The sequence below is a fragment of the Patagioenas fasciata genome, chromosome 18 (genome assembly GCF_037038585.1).
Source record: "Patagioenas fasciata isolate bPatFas1 chromosome 18, bPatFas1.hap1, whole genome shotgun sequence".
NCBI lineage: Eukaryota > Metazoa > Chordata > Aves > Columbiformes > Columbidae > Patagioenas > Patagioenas fasciata.
In genome coordinates, this window is record NC_092537.1 from 743,346 (window position 1) to 754,051 (window position 10,706).

Here is a 10,706-nt window from a genome sequence, read left to right on the forward strand (position 1 = left end):
CTTTTTTGTGTTTGCTTTTGCTGGTGTTTACAGCCCCGTTTCCGTGCTGCGCCGGCCGCGGGCGTTCGGGGGCTGGCGCAGCCTTGACCTTCAGGCCGGCGCGGCTTGTGCGCGATCTCCGGCCGCAGCAACGCTGCGCGGGGCGGCTCCGCGCCGGGGGAGGCGCCGCTCGGAGCCGCGGCCGAGTCCCGCCCCGCGGGCGGGGTGACGTGACCGGCCCGCCGCGCCTGCTGGGAGCCCGGGCCGGGGGGGCCATGCCGGGGCCGGGGTCAGGGTCAGGGCCGGGGCGGGGAGCGGGGCTGGGGGTCGCTGCGGCCGCCGCGCTGCTGGCGCTGCTGGCGCTGCTGGTCCCCGCCGCGGCGCGCAGCCCCGGGCCCGCCGGCTGTGACCTGCCCCCGGGCGGCCGCTTCGACTGCGGCCCCGAGCGGCTGCTGTCGCGGGCGGGCTGCGAGGCGCGGGGCTGCTGCTACGCGCCCGCCGGCCCCGGCCCGCCCTGGTGCTTCTTCCCGCGCGGGTACCGCAGCTACCGGGCGGAGAACCTGACGGCCACCGCCACCGGCTTCACCGCCCGGCTCCGCCGCGTCGCCCCCAGCTTCCTGCCGGGGGACGTGAGCATCCTCCGGCTGGACGTGGCGCTGGAGACCCCCACCCGCCTGCGCTTCTCGGTGCGGCCCGGCCCCCGCCCCGGCCCCGGCGCCCCGGGGCAGCCCCGCCGACCGGGCCTCTCTGCCCCCGCAGCTGCGGGACCCGGCCCGGCAGCGCTACGAGGTGCCCCTGGCCACGCCGCGGGTGAGCGGCCGAGCCGCCGCCACGCTCTACGGGCTGCGGATCAACCCGGACCCCTTCGGAATCGTTGTTTACCGGCAGCGCGGCGGCCGCATCCTGTAAGTGCCCGGAGAAGGGACCCGGTCTGAGGGACCTGGCACCGGCCCCGGTGCCGTGCGGGCGGGGAGCCGGGGGCAGCAGGGGCACGGGTGACGGCGGCAGGGGACGTGGGTGACGGCAGCAGGGTGGCAGGCAGCGCCTGCGGGGGCTTTGCTTTGGCTCCTCTGCAGTTCGGTGGCTGAGAAGGGGAATTGAATCCCGGAGCTTGTCCGAAACCTGGTTTTGTTTCACACGGGGACAAGTATCTGTGTGTCCCCGCAGGACTGGTGGCCCTGCTCCTGGTGCCTTGTCGTCCCCGCTGCTGGGCACTGTCGGGGCTGTTTGCTGGAGTCTCCCTTTCTGTCTGGCAGGCTGAACACCACCGTCGCGCCCCTGTTCTTCGCAGACCAGTTCCTGCAGATCTCCACCTCCTTGCCCTCCTGTTTCATTTCTGGGCTGGGGGAACACCTGACACCTCTGGTCCTCAACATGACGTGGACCAGGATCACCCTCTGGAATCGGGACGTGGCGCCCGTGGTACGGAGTGGGGCTGAGGGAAAGGGAGATGCTCGTCTGCACTGCAAAGACCGCCCCACTGCCTCTGATGTCTTGTTTGGGGCTGGGGAAAGTCCTTTGTGCCGGCTGAGCTCTGAGACCTGGCTTCAGCCCCAGGCAGGCCCATGGGACTGTTGTCCCCAGGTCGGGCTCTGTGTCCCCCGGGGCTCTGCTCAGTGCTGCTCAGGAGCTGTTTTCCACCCGGCGATCCAGGCTCTTTCTCAGGACAGAGCTCTGCTGTCCGGCGCGGTGTCTGGGGCCGCAAGCCCAGGGTTTGCACCGCGAGCCGTGGTGGTGCTTTGGGCCGGTGCTGAGGGGTGGGTGCTGTGTCAGGGTCTCCGGCAGAGCCTCCCCAGCACTGCACTGTGCTCTGCTTCAGCCCCACGTCAACCTCTACGGCTCCCACCCTTTCTACCTGGGGATGGAGGACGGCGGTTTGGCCCACGGTGTCTTTCTGCTGAACAGCAACGCGATGGGTGAGTCCTGCGAAGGTGCCAGGCGGGGGCTTGGCCCCCGTCCCCATCCTCAGCTTGTTCTGCCGGCGCTTGTGCTTCCCCAGACGTGCTCCTGCAGCCCAGCCCGGCCCTGACCTGGCGCACGACGGGCGGGATCCTGGACTTCTACGTGTTCCTGGGCCCCGACCCCAAGAGCGTGGTGCGGCAGTACCTGGACGTCGTCGGTAGGGCGGATGGCGGGCGGGGGCGGGCGCTGGCGGGGTGGCTTTGCCGGGATGCCACCAGTGGCGCGGTGCGGCCGGCACGGCGGAGCAGGGCTGCGGGGGAGCGCAGTGCCGGACTGTCCCTGCACCCGCCTGGCCACCGCCCGCCCTCCCGCTTCCAGGGTTCCCCTTCATGCCCCCGTACTGGGGCCTGGGCTTCCACCTCTGCCGCTGGGGCTACTCCTCCACCGACATCACGCGGCAGGTCGTGGCCAACATGACGGCAGCCCGCTTCCCGCTGGTGGGTCTCGGCTGCTCCCCGGAGCCTCTGCCTGGAAACGGGCTGCTGGGGCCCCCAATGGCTCGGGGGTCCGGCAGGGGCGAGCGGAGGTCCCTGCTGCTCCCGGAGCACCGGTGCTGCTGTCCGCAGGACGTGCAGTGGAACGACCTGGATTACATGGATGCCAAGAGAGATTTCACCTTCAGCAAGACAAGCTTTAAGGACTACCCAGAAATGGTGCGGGACTTCCACCAGCGCGGCCTGAGGTACATCATGATCGTGGTGAGTGACCCCGGCTGCGCCGGCGTGCCTGGCTGCCCCAAGGATGGGGATGGAGGGGTGGGGTTCCCTGCCCTGGCTGGTGACCCCCCCCCCGCCCTGGCTCTGTGCCCCACAGGATCCTGGGATCAGCAGTTCGGGGCCTCCCGGCACCTACAAGCCATACGACGAGGGACTGGAGCGAGGGGTGTTCATCCGAAATGCCACGGGGCAGCCCCTGATCGGGAAGGTGCGTGTGGGGAGCAGCCCCGGTCCCCGTGCGAGGGAGCTCGGGTGGGGCCGCGCGAGCTGGCGGGCAGCGCCTGGGAATGGGCATGGTGGCAAATGGGGTGGCGCGGGCGGCTCTGGGTGCAGCGGGGCTGGGGACAGCGGGGCTGGGGACAGTGGCACTTTGCCCGTTGCTGCCACCCTCCTGCAGGTCTGGCCGGGCCCAACGGCCTTCCCGGACTTCACCAACCCGGAGACTCACGAGTGGTGGCACGACATGGTGAAGGACTTCCATGACCAAGTGCCCTTCGATGGCATGTGGATTGTGAGTGGCTCGGCAGAGCCGCCAGCTGCAGCTCCCCAGCTCCTGCCCTGGTTCTCTGCTGGTTCCTGGCACAGCAGTGAGAGCAGCTCGTCCTTTCCGCCCGCTTCCCTCCGCAGGACATGAACGAGCCATCGAACTTTGTGGAGGGCTCCCAGGACGGCTGCCCCAACAGCAGCCTGGAGCAGCCCCCCTATGTGCCAGGTATGGGGAGTGGGTGCCAGGCTGTGGCCGGGCTGGGGGGAGCCCCGAAGGAGCCAGGGGATGCTCCGGACCCGGCCAGGCGGGCTCTGACGTTGCCCTTGTCACCACCTCCCGTGCAGGTGTGTTCGGGGGCCGGCTCCGGGCCGGGACCATCTGTGCCTCCAGCCAGCAGTACCTGTCCTCCCACTACAACCTGCACAGCCTGTACGGGCTGACCGAGGCCATCGCCTCTCACGAGTAAGCCCAGAGCCCCTGCTGCAGCCGCTGCTGTCCCGGAGGGTGCACATCCCATGGGATGCCAGAGCCGGGAGAGAGACCCCTCCCCGTGCTGTGCCGTGGGCGTCATTTGGTGGGTGGGTGAGGGTTTGGTTTGTATGGCAGCGCGCTGGTGCTGCTGCTGCCTGCTGGAGGGGGCTGGAGCTGGTGCAGGGCGGCTGTGCCGGCTCCTGGGCTGGGAGATTGTGTCCCAAGCACTGTCCTGTGTCACCTGCCCTATGGGCAAGATGGCCCTGGGTGTCTGTCCGGGGGTGCCAGCCTGTGCCGCTGCCGGAGCTGCTGGCGCGGTCTGAGCTGCCCGTGCTGCCCGCAGCGCGCTGCTGAGGGTCCGGGGCACGCGGCCCTTTGTCATCTCGCGCTCCACGTTCGCTGGGCACGGGCGCTACGCGGGGCACTGGACAGGGGACGTCAGCAGCAACTGGGAGCAGCTCTATTACTCCATTCCAGGTAGGCTGCAGGGTGCTGGAGCCACATCTGCACCCGCTTCCCCCCTGCACTGTGGGCTCTGTGCCCCCGGCGCCATGGAGCCCTGCTGCCCTCTGCACCCCCTCCGCAGAGATCCTGCTCTTCAACCTCTTCGGGGTGCCACTGGTGGGTGCCGACATCTGCGGCTTCGTGGGTGACACGTCCGAGGAGCTGTGTGTGCGCTGGACCCAGCTGGGCGCCTTCTACCCCTTCATGAGGAACCACAACGCCCACGGCGCCCGGGTGAGCGCCGGGAGCTGCCGGGGTGCGGGCGGGCAGGGGTGGGTGCTCCGGGCGGTGCCGTGGCTGCGGGGAAAGTGGCTGTGGGGCCATGACCGTCAGTGCTGGGCTTATGCTGGAAGGGCTCCATCCTGCATTGCCAAAAGGCGCCCACCGTTCCCCCCGGCACGATCCGAGCATCCCCCTCCGTCCTCTCCGCTGCAGCCGCAGGAGCCGTACGTCTTCAGCCCGGCCGCCCAGGCCGCCATGCGCAACGCCCTGCGCCTCCGCTACTCCCTCCTGCCCTTCCTCTACACCCTGTTCCACCGCGCTCACGCTGCGGGGGACACGGTGGCGCGGCCCCTCTTCCTCGAGTGAGTGCCCCTGGGAGCGGGACCCGCCGGGCGCGGTGGGACGTGGGCGCGGGGTCTCCTGGTGCCGCACTGTCCCTGCCGTCCTCTCCAGGTTCCCCGAGGACCCCAACACCTGGGCCGTGGACCGGCAGCTGCTGTGGGGCGGGGGGCTGCTCGTCACTCCGGTGCTGGAGCCCGGACAGACCAAAGTCAGCGGCTACTTCCCGGCGGGGACGTGGTACAGCCTCGCGGGGGTGGGTGTCCCTGCCGCGGGGCTCTGGGGTTGCTGCACGGGGGCTTTGCTGTGGGACCCCACGTGTGTTCCTGCCCCCCACGGCTGGTGCAGCCCCCCAGGGCAGCGTTCAGGACTTGTGCCTTGCCCACCTCTGTTCGCGGCCGTTCGAGGGCCGCGGCGCTGGGCTGGGACCCTCTTGGGCATGCAGTGCCCTGCACCTGCTCCTTTCTCTGGTTGTTTAGGACTCCACCATCCACAGCAAAGGGCAGTGGATCCTCTTGCCAGCTCCCCTGGACACCATTAACGTCCATGTCCGTGCAGGGCACATCCTGCCCCTGCAGGTGAGGCCCCCGTGCCGCGGTGACACCACGGTGATGCGGCAGTGACCTGCCTGGCCAGCCCTGCCGGCGCGTGGCAGGACGGGGGCTGCAGTGCGGTCACTGGAACACTGGATGCTCGAGCAGCACCTGGAGCTGTGCCTGACCTCCCCGCCAGGAACCCGCGTTCAGCACCGCCGAGTCCCGCGGGAAGGGGATGGCCTTGGTGGTGGCGCTGACACCGGACGGCTTCGCCAGGGGAGACCTGTTCTGGGATGACGGGGAGAGCTGGCAGAGCTTTGAGAAGGGAGACTACACCGAGATCCTCTTCCTGGCCACGCACGTGAGCAGGGGTGCTGGTGGGGGCATTGGGACACGGGTGTTGGCTGCTATGGGCATGTCCTGGTGGCCCCGGGCAGCCGTGGTCACGGGCAGCCCCGTGCCCTGGTGCAGCCAGGTGTGTTGTGCCAAATCTGCCAGGTTGAGCCGCAGCCCTGCAGCAGCTGCTCCAAGCCTTGGTGACAGCTCTGTGAGGTGGGGGGTCCCATGGGGGCTGCACCCCCACAAGAGCCCCTTCAGACAGGGAGAGGCTGCACCAGGGAGCTGGGTGCTGCCCCTGCCCCGCTGCCAGTGCTCTGCAGCCCGGTCCCTCTGATAAACGGCTTTGTCACTCTGGTGCCAGCAGAGCTCCCGTCCCGGGGGCTCGGTGCCCCACACATTGGGCAGGGCACAGCCGGAAGCCCTGGGTGTGTGGGGTGGCCGGGACCCGGGGTGACGTCCCCCCTGTCCCTGCAGGGCGCCGTGCTGAGCCAGCTCCTGCGGGCGGGCGCCCACCTCGACGGGGTCCTGCTGGAGGCCGTGACCGTGCTGGGTGTCACCAGCCCTCCCCGGCAGGTCCTGGCCAACGGTGGCCTCGTGAGTGACTTCTCCTACCGCAGTGACACCCAGGCGAGTGCTTTGCAAGCACCCTGTGGGGCAGGACCCCCCACTCTGTCCTGGTTGGTTCTCATGTGCTGACCCTTCCTTTCCCCTCAGGTGCTGAGAGTCCCCGTGTCGCTGCCCATGTGGGAGCAGTTTGTGATCGCGTGGTCGTGACCGACGCCGACGCGCTGTGCTGGGCAGGGAGGCCCAATCTGTCCTGTAAGATCAGAGCCCACATGGCTCTTCCCACCCACTGTGGCTCCTGGGCTGTGGTTTCTCTGCATGCTGACAGGAGTGAACTGGAGATGTGTGCACTGGGCTTGCATCGAGGGGGCTTGAACAGCCCCTGGGACAGGGAAACCCTCATCTCCTTCAAAATGAGGAAGGAAAGACCCAAGTGCCTTGTGAGACAGCAAACCCGTTAACGTGAGGAACTGGTAACCTGGCGAGGGGTGCGGGGAGTCTGCTGGCTGTGATTTTGGGGAGGGTGGATCTGCACAGGGGGCGAGGGAGCAGAGCTATGAATAAAGTCGCTGTGTGCTGGGAGCACCTCAGGGACTCTGGGCACTTTGTACGTCTGGTAAATCACACGGTGCCCCTGCTCGCTGGTACCGCTGGCCCGTTCTCCCCGGGGTGGGCAGCCCCCCGAGCGGGCAGGGCTGCGCGGGGCTCGCGGTGCCAGGGGCTGGCGGGGACGTGCTGAGCTCCGTGTGAAAACGGAGACCTCTCCTCCAGAGGCTTTATTGAGGAGCAGCGTGGCCCTGCGGCTCCGCTGGCCGAGGACCAAGGCATGAGGATCCTGAATGCGCCAGGGCCAGGCGGTGTGGGCGATGGGGTCACCCAGGGAGAGCGACTGGCAGCGTGTGGCTGTCCCACGGCGGGCAGAGGTGACGATGCTCACAGCTCGTTGTGCAGCGGCCGGCACTGGGGGCTGAGTTTGTCCTCCAGGACAGCGTCGGGGGCACACACCCAGGGGTCCCCCGTGTCCCACTGCCACTTCAAGAGCTGCGCGCGGAGCAGCTGGAAGATGGAGCCATAGCGGGGGTCGGCAGCCAGGTTCTGGCTCTCGGTGGGGTCGCGGCTGCAGTCGAAGAGCTCCCAGCGGTCCCTGTAGTAGTACTGGTGCAGGCTCTTGTTCCAGTGGGTTGGCTGCCCGGCCCTGGTGCGGTTGAGCAGGTCTTGGAAAGTGGGCGAGACGTAGAAGTCCTGGTCGATGGGAAAGGGCATCTTGTAGTTGAGGTTGTGAATGAGGCGGAACTGCTGGTGCTGGACGGCTCGCATGGGGTAGTACATGGTCACCTCGTGGTGGCTCTGGCTGCTGAAGGCGGTGGCCCAGGGCTGCTCCGACTCCAGCGCTGGCAGGAGGGACTTGCCAGTGAGCTGCACCGGCTTCGTGCCAAAGATGCTGTAAGATGGGTAGGGGATGGAGAACCAGTCCAAAATGGTCGGCGTCAGATCTGGAAGGGAAAAGAAGGGTGAGAGGAGGGGCTGGTGCCTGTGGGAGGAAATTCGACCTCTGAGAGGGGCAGAAACATCCCCCGGGTCTGCAAGGGCTGCGGGTGCTCCTGGGATGAGCTGCGGAGCTGAGCCCTGGGGTGACATCTCTGGGGACTCTGCTGCTCCATCCTCCCTCCTCTCTGTTCCCAGGGCTGGCTGTGCCAACACCAAGGGCTGCAGCTGTCCCCCCCTGCTCCCTGGGGGGACGGGCTCTCACCCAGGAGGCTGGCGAAGGCCTGGCTGACCTGTCCCCAGCGCCCCGTGTGCTCGGGGGACGAGACCAGCAGGGGCTCGGCAGTGCCCGACCGGTAGAGGTTGGTCCTGCCGCTGGGGAAGGGGATGCCGTTGTCGGAGGTGTAGATGACCAGCGTGCTGTTGTGGAAGCCGGCGTGCCGCAGCTCCTCCAGGACCAGCCCGATCCCTGCGGACAGACAGGCAGAGCTGGGGGGCACGAGGGGCCACAGCGCTTGCGGGCGCCGGCCTGGCCCCTGCGCCTCCTACCTTGGTCCATGCGCCCGATGGTTGTGTACTGGGCGGCCAGGTCTGCCCGGGCGGCCGGCGTGTCTGGAACGAAGTGGGGGACCTGAGTGGGGAAAGGGAGAAGGGCACGTGGCAGCCATGGGAAGGAGGTGGCAGGTACAGCACGGTGGCCTTCGCCAGCTCTCACCCATAACGCCAATGGCAGTGACGGAGGCGGGGAGCAGCCTGGAGCCACCCGCGTTCCGGCAGAGGCTGCTGACACCTGCAGCCCCCATACGGCCCTGCACAGCCCCATACGGCCCCGCACAGCGCCATATAGCCCCGCACTGCCCCATATAGCCCCACACTGCCCCATATAGCCCCACACTGCCCCATATAGCCCCACACTGCCCCATATAGCCCCACACTGCCCCACAGGCTCCCACCTGCACTTGCTCTGGGCGGTAGAGCTGTGGCTTCCAGTCGGGGATCCAGCCCATGCCACTCTCTCCATTGCCGAATTTCTCACAAAAGGCCCCGTATTGGGGCTGGGAGTGCCCGCAGCGGTGGGGGTCGTGGAAGGCGACATAGAGGAAGAAAGGCCTGGAGATGGGAAGGGGGGAGGTGGAGATGGTGCAGCCCAGGGCTGCTCACACCCCCGAGACCTTCCCTGGGTGTGCAGGGCTGAGCTGGGCTCAGTGGGGGGACCCCCACCTCATCTGGGCTTTTGGGTGCGGGGTAACCCAGAGACAAGGTGTCCCCTCCTACTTGTGACTGACCGAGACATGGAGACACGTCTTCAGGGAAGGCGGTTTCCCCACCGCAGAGCTCAGGCTCCCTGGCCAGACCCCCTGTCCACCCCCAGGCCCCTCGCAGCCTCCCCAGGGCCGCAGGGTCCGTCTCACCTCTCGTCCTGGCTCTGCAGGAACCGCCGGACGAGCGCTCTGATTCGAGTGATGTTTCTCCCAACCTGCAAGACCGAACTGTTCTCCTCTGTGTAGGCGAAGTCGAAGGGGTAGACAGCCTCGGGCCCAACGTGCTTCTTCCCAATGATCCCTGTGGGAACCCAGACGGGTGTGCCAGGAGCGGGCAAGCGGGGGACGCTGGCAGCTGCTGTCTCCTCCCAGGGGGTGATGCAGTTTGTCTGCTCCAGCACGGGCTGTGCTCAGCAAACACTGCTGAGAATGGAAGATGCTGCCACTTCCACTTCTGCTCAGAAAATGGGCCCCACCGGGGACTGCACTGCCCCAGCTCACGGGCGTGGGGAAGCACTAGAGCAGCTGGGAGGTCTGAGTGGAAGTTTGGGTCAAGCGTGAGCTTTGTGTGAGCCTGGGCACCAGGAAAGAGTGGGATGAGGAACAGGAGTGAAAGTGAGGTGTAAGGAGGATGGTGGGGAGCAGTGGTGGGAGAAAGCAAAGTGAAATCTGGTGTCAGCACAGAGCATGGGCACGGGTCCGGTCGGCACTGTCCAGCTGGCAGGCAGGTTACCCGTCAGGCTCTCTCACCCCGGGGGGTTTGGTGCACAGAGCGGGGTGTTTTCCCTGCTCTGGGCTCCCTACCTGTCCGGACGTGTGCCTGGCTGAGCAGCCGGGGCAGGCTCCGCACGCTGTCGAAGGAGTTGAAGTGGTGCACGTCCTGGTGCAGCCCGTACATCCCATTCTGGTGCTGCAGGCAGGGACACACAGCGTGGTGGGGCGATGCCTGCCCGCCGGGCCCCAAAGCAAGCCCAGCTGTGCAGGAGCGTGTGCACGGGCAGCAGGTCCCAGGGAGGGGGCAGAGAGTGGGCATGGGGGGCTTGCCAGGTCCTGTGATGATGCTGCCGGTGTGGCCATCACAAACCAGCAGCCCCCAGCCGGTGTGTGCGGGTGCCCCTACCTGCGGTAAGCCGGTCAGGATGCTGGCGCGGCTGGGGGAGCAGCTGCTGACGGAGGTGAAGGCATTTTGGAAGATCACGCTGCGCCGGGCCAGCGCGTCCAGGTTGGGTGTCCGGATGGCTGAGTTGTTGTAGGCGCCACTCTCAAAGCCGCCATCGTCTGCTGCAGTGGGAGGGGTGCGGGGTGAGCCCTGCAGCACCGGGCCCGACCCCCGGCATGGCCCAAACCGTGCGGGGGGGCAAAGCGCAGGGGACAGTAGTGACGCCGGGAGCATCCCTGGGCTGAGGATGCTCCGGGCTGGGGCCGGCGCTGCGGTGACCGCCCCAGCAGAGGGGATGCGGCGGGACCCCCGGGGCCGTCCCCCCCGCCCGCGGGACGCCCCGAGCGCCGAGCCCGGGACAGAGGTATCCGCCGCGGGCCCGTCCCGGGGCTGGGGGCGGCGGGCGCGGACCCGTGACCGGTCCCGGGTCACCTCCGGGCCGGCGGCCGCACTCACCCAGGAGGAGCAGCACGTTGCGGGCCGGAGCCGCGGCTCCGATGGTCCGGAGTGTGCCCAGCAGCAGCGCCAGCGCCCAGGGCCGCATGGCACCGGCAGCGGCACCGGCGATGGCAGCGGCACCGGCGATGGCAGCGGCACCGGCGATGGCACCGGCAATGGCAATGGCACCGGCAATGGCACCGGCACCGGCGGTGCTCGGCAGCTCCTCCGGCCGCCCCGGCT

The 10,706-nt window shown here is 68.3% G+C and overlaps 2 protein-coding genes across 3 annotated transcripts; one reads left to right on the top strand and one right to left on the bottom strand.

The window, feature by feature from the left end:
* The first annotated feature begins 239 nt into the window (after window positions 1-239).
* GAA (alpha glucosidase) lies at window positions 240-6,709 on the top strand. 2 transcript variants are annotated; one of them, XM_065852293.2, is made up of 19 exons: window positions 240-665; window positions 739-884; window positions 1,236-1,401; window positions 1,799-1,895; window positions 1,979-2,098; window positions 2,260-2,378; window positions 2,508-2,639; window positions 2,755-2,865; window positions 3,055-3,168; window positions 3,285-3,369; window positions 3,489-3,606; window positions 3,959-4,092; window positions 4,202-4,353; window positions 4,555-4,703; window positions 4,795-4,936; window positions 5,160-5,258; window positions 5,413-5,577; window positions 6,030-6,182; window positions 6,270-6,709. In XM_065852293.2, exons 1-19 carry the CDS (start codon window positions 255-257, stop codon window positions 6,327-6,329), a joined length of 2,673 nt encoding a protein of 890 aa, XP_065708365.1. In that variant the 5' UTR covers window positions 240-254; the 3' UTR covers window positions 6,330-6,709. The 2 variants fall into 2 exon arrangements, with proteins under 2 accessions (XP_065708365.1, XP_071672410.1); XM_071816309.1 differs by lacking the exons at window positions 6,030-6,182; window positions 6,270-6,709 and having other exon boundaries at window positions 4,497-4,703; window positions 5,413-5,549.
* A 155-nt stretch (window positions 6,710-6,864) lies between these two features.
* SGSH (N-sulfoglucosamine sulfohydrolase) lies at window positions 6,865-10,705 on the bottom strand. Its single transcript, XM_065852296.2, has 8 exons — window positions 10,482-10,705; window positions 9,987-10,147; window positions 9,671-9,776; window positions 9,017-9,167; window positions 8,558-8,714; window positions 8,154-8,235; window positions 7,870-8,073; window positions 6,865-7,612 (listed from the first exon to the last, which is right to left on the bottom strand). The coding sequence occupies exons 1-8, from the start codon at window positions 10,567-10,569 to the stop codon at window positions 7,053-7,055; spliced, it is 1,509 nt and encodes a 502-aa protein (XP_065708368.1). The 5' UTR covers window positions 10,570-10,705; the 3' UTR covers window positions 6,865-7,052.
* Between the last annotated feature and the right edge of the window lies 1 nt (window position 10,706).

Excerpts from the sequence above, each read along its gene's own strand:
- SGSH (XM_065852296.2), bottom strand. The coding sequence starts at position 10,569 with ATGCGGCCCTGGGCGCTGGCGCTGCTGCTGGGCACACTCCGGACCATC. Across the intron at positions 10,148-10,481 it reads CAACGTGCTGCTCCTCCTGG|CAGACGATGGCGGCTTTGAG; the intron begins GTGAGTGCGGCC and ends CTCCCACTGCAG. Across the intron at positions 8,715-9,016 it reads CTGCAGAGCCAGGACGAGAG|GCCTTTCTTCCTCTATGTCG; the intron begins GTGAGACGGACC and ends TCCCATCTCCAG.
- GAA (XM_065852293.2), top strand. The coding sequence starts at position 255 with ATGCCGGGGCCGGGGTCAGGGTCAGGGCCGGGGCGGGGAGCGGGGCTG. Across the intron at positions 666-738 it reads CCACCCGCCTGCGCTTCTCG|CTGCGGGACCCGGCCCGGCA; the intron begins GTGCGGCCCGGC and ends CTGCCCCCGCAG. Across the intron at positions 2,099-2,259 it reads GCAGTACCTGGACGTCGTCG|GGTTCCCCTTCATGCCCCCG; the intron begins GTAGGGCGGATG and ends TCCCGCTTCCAG.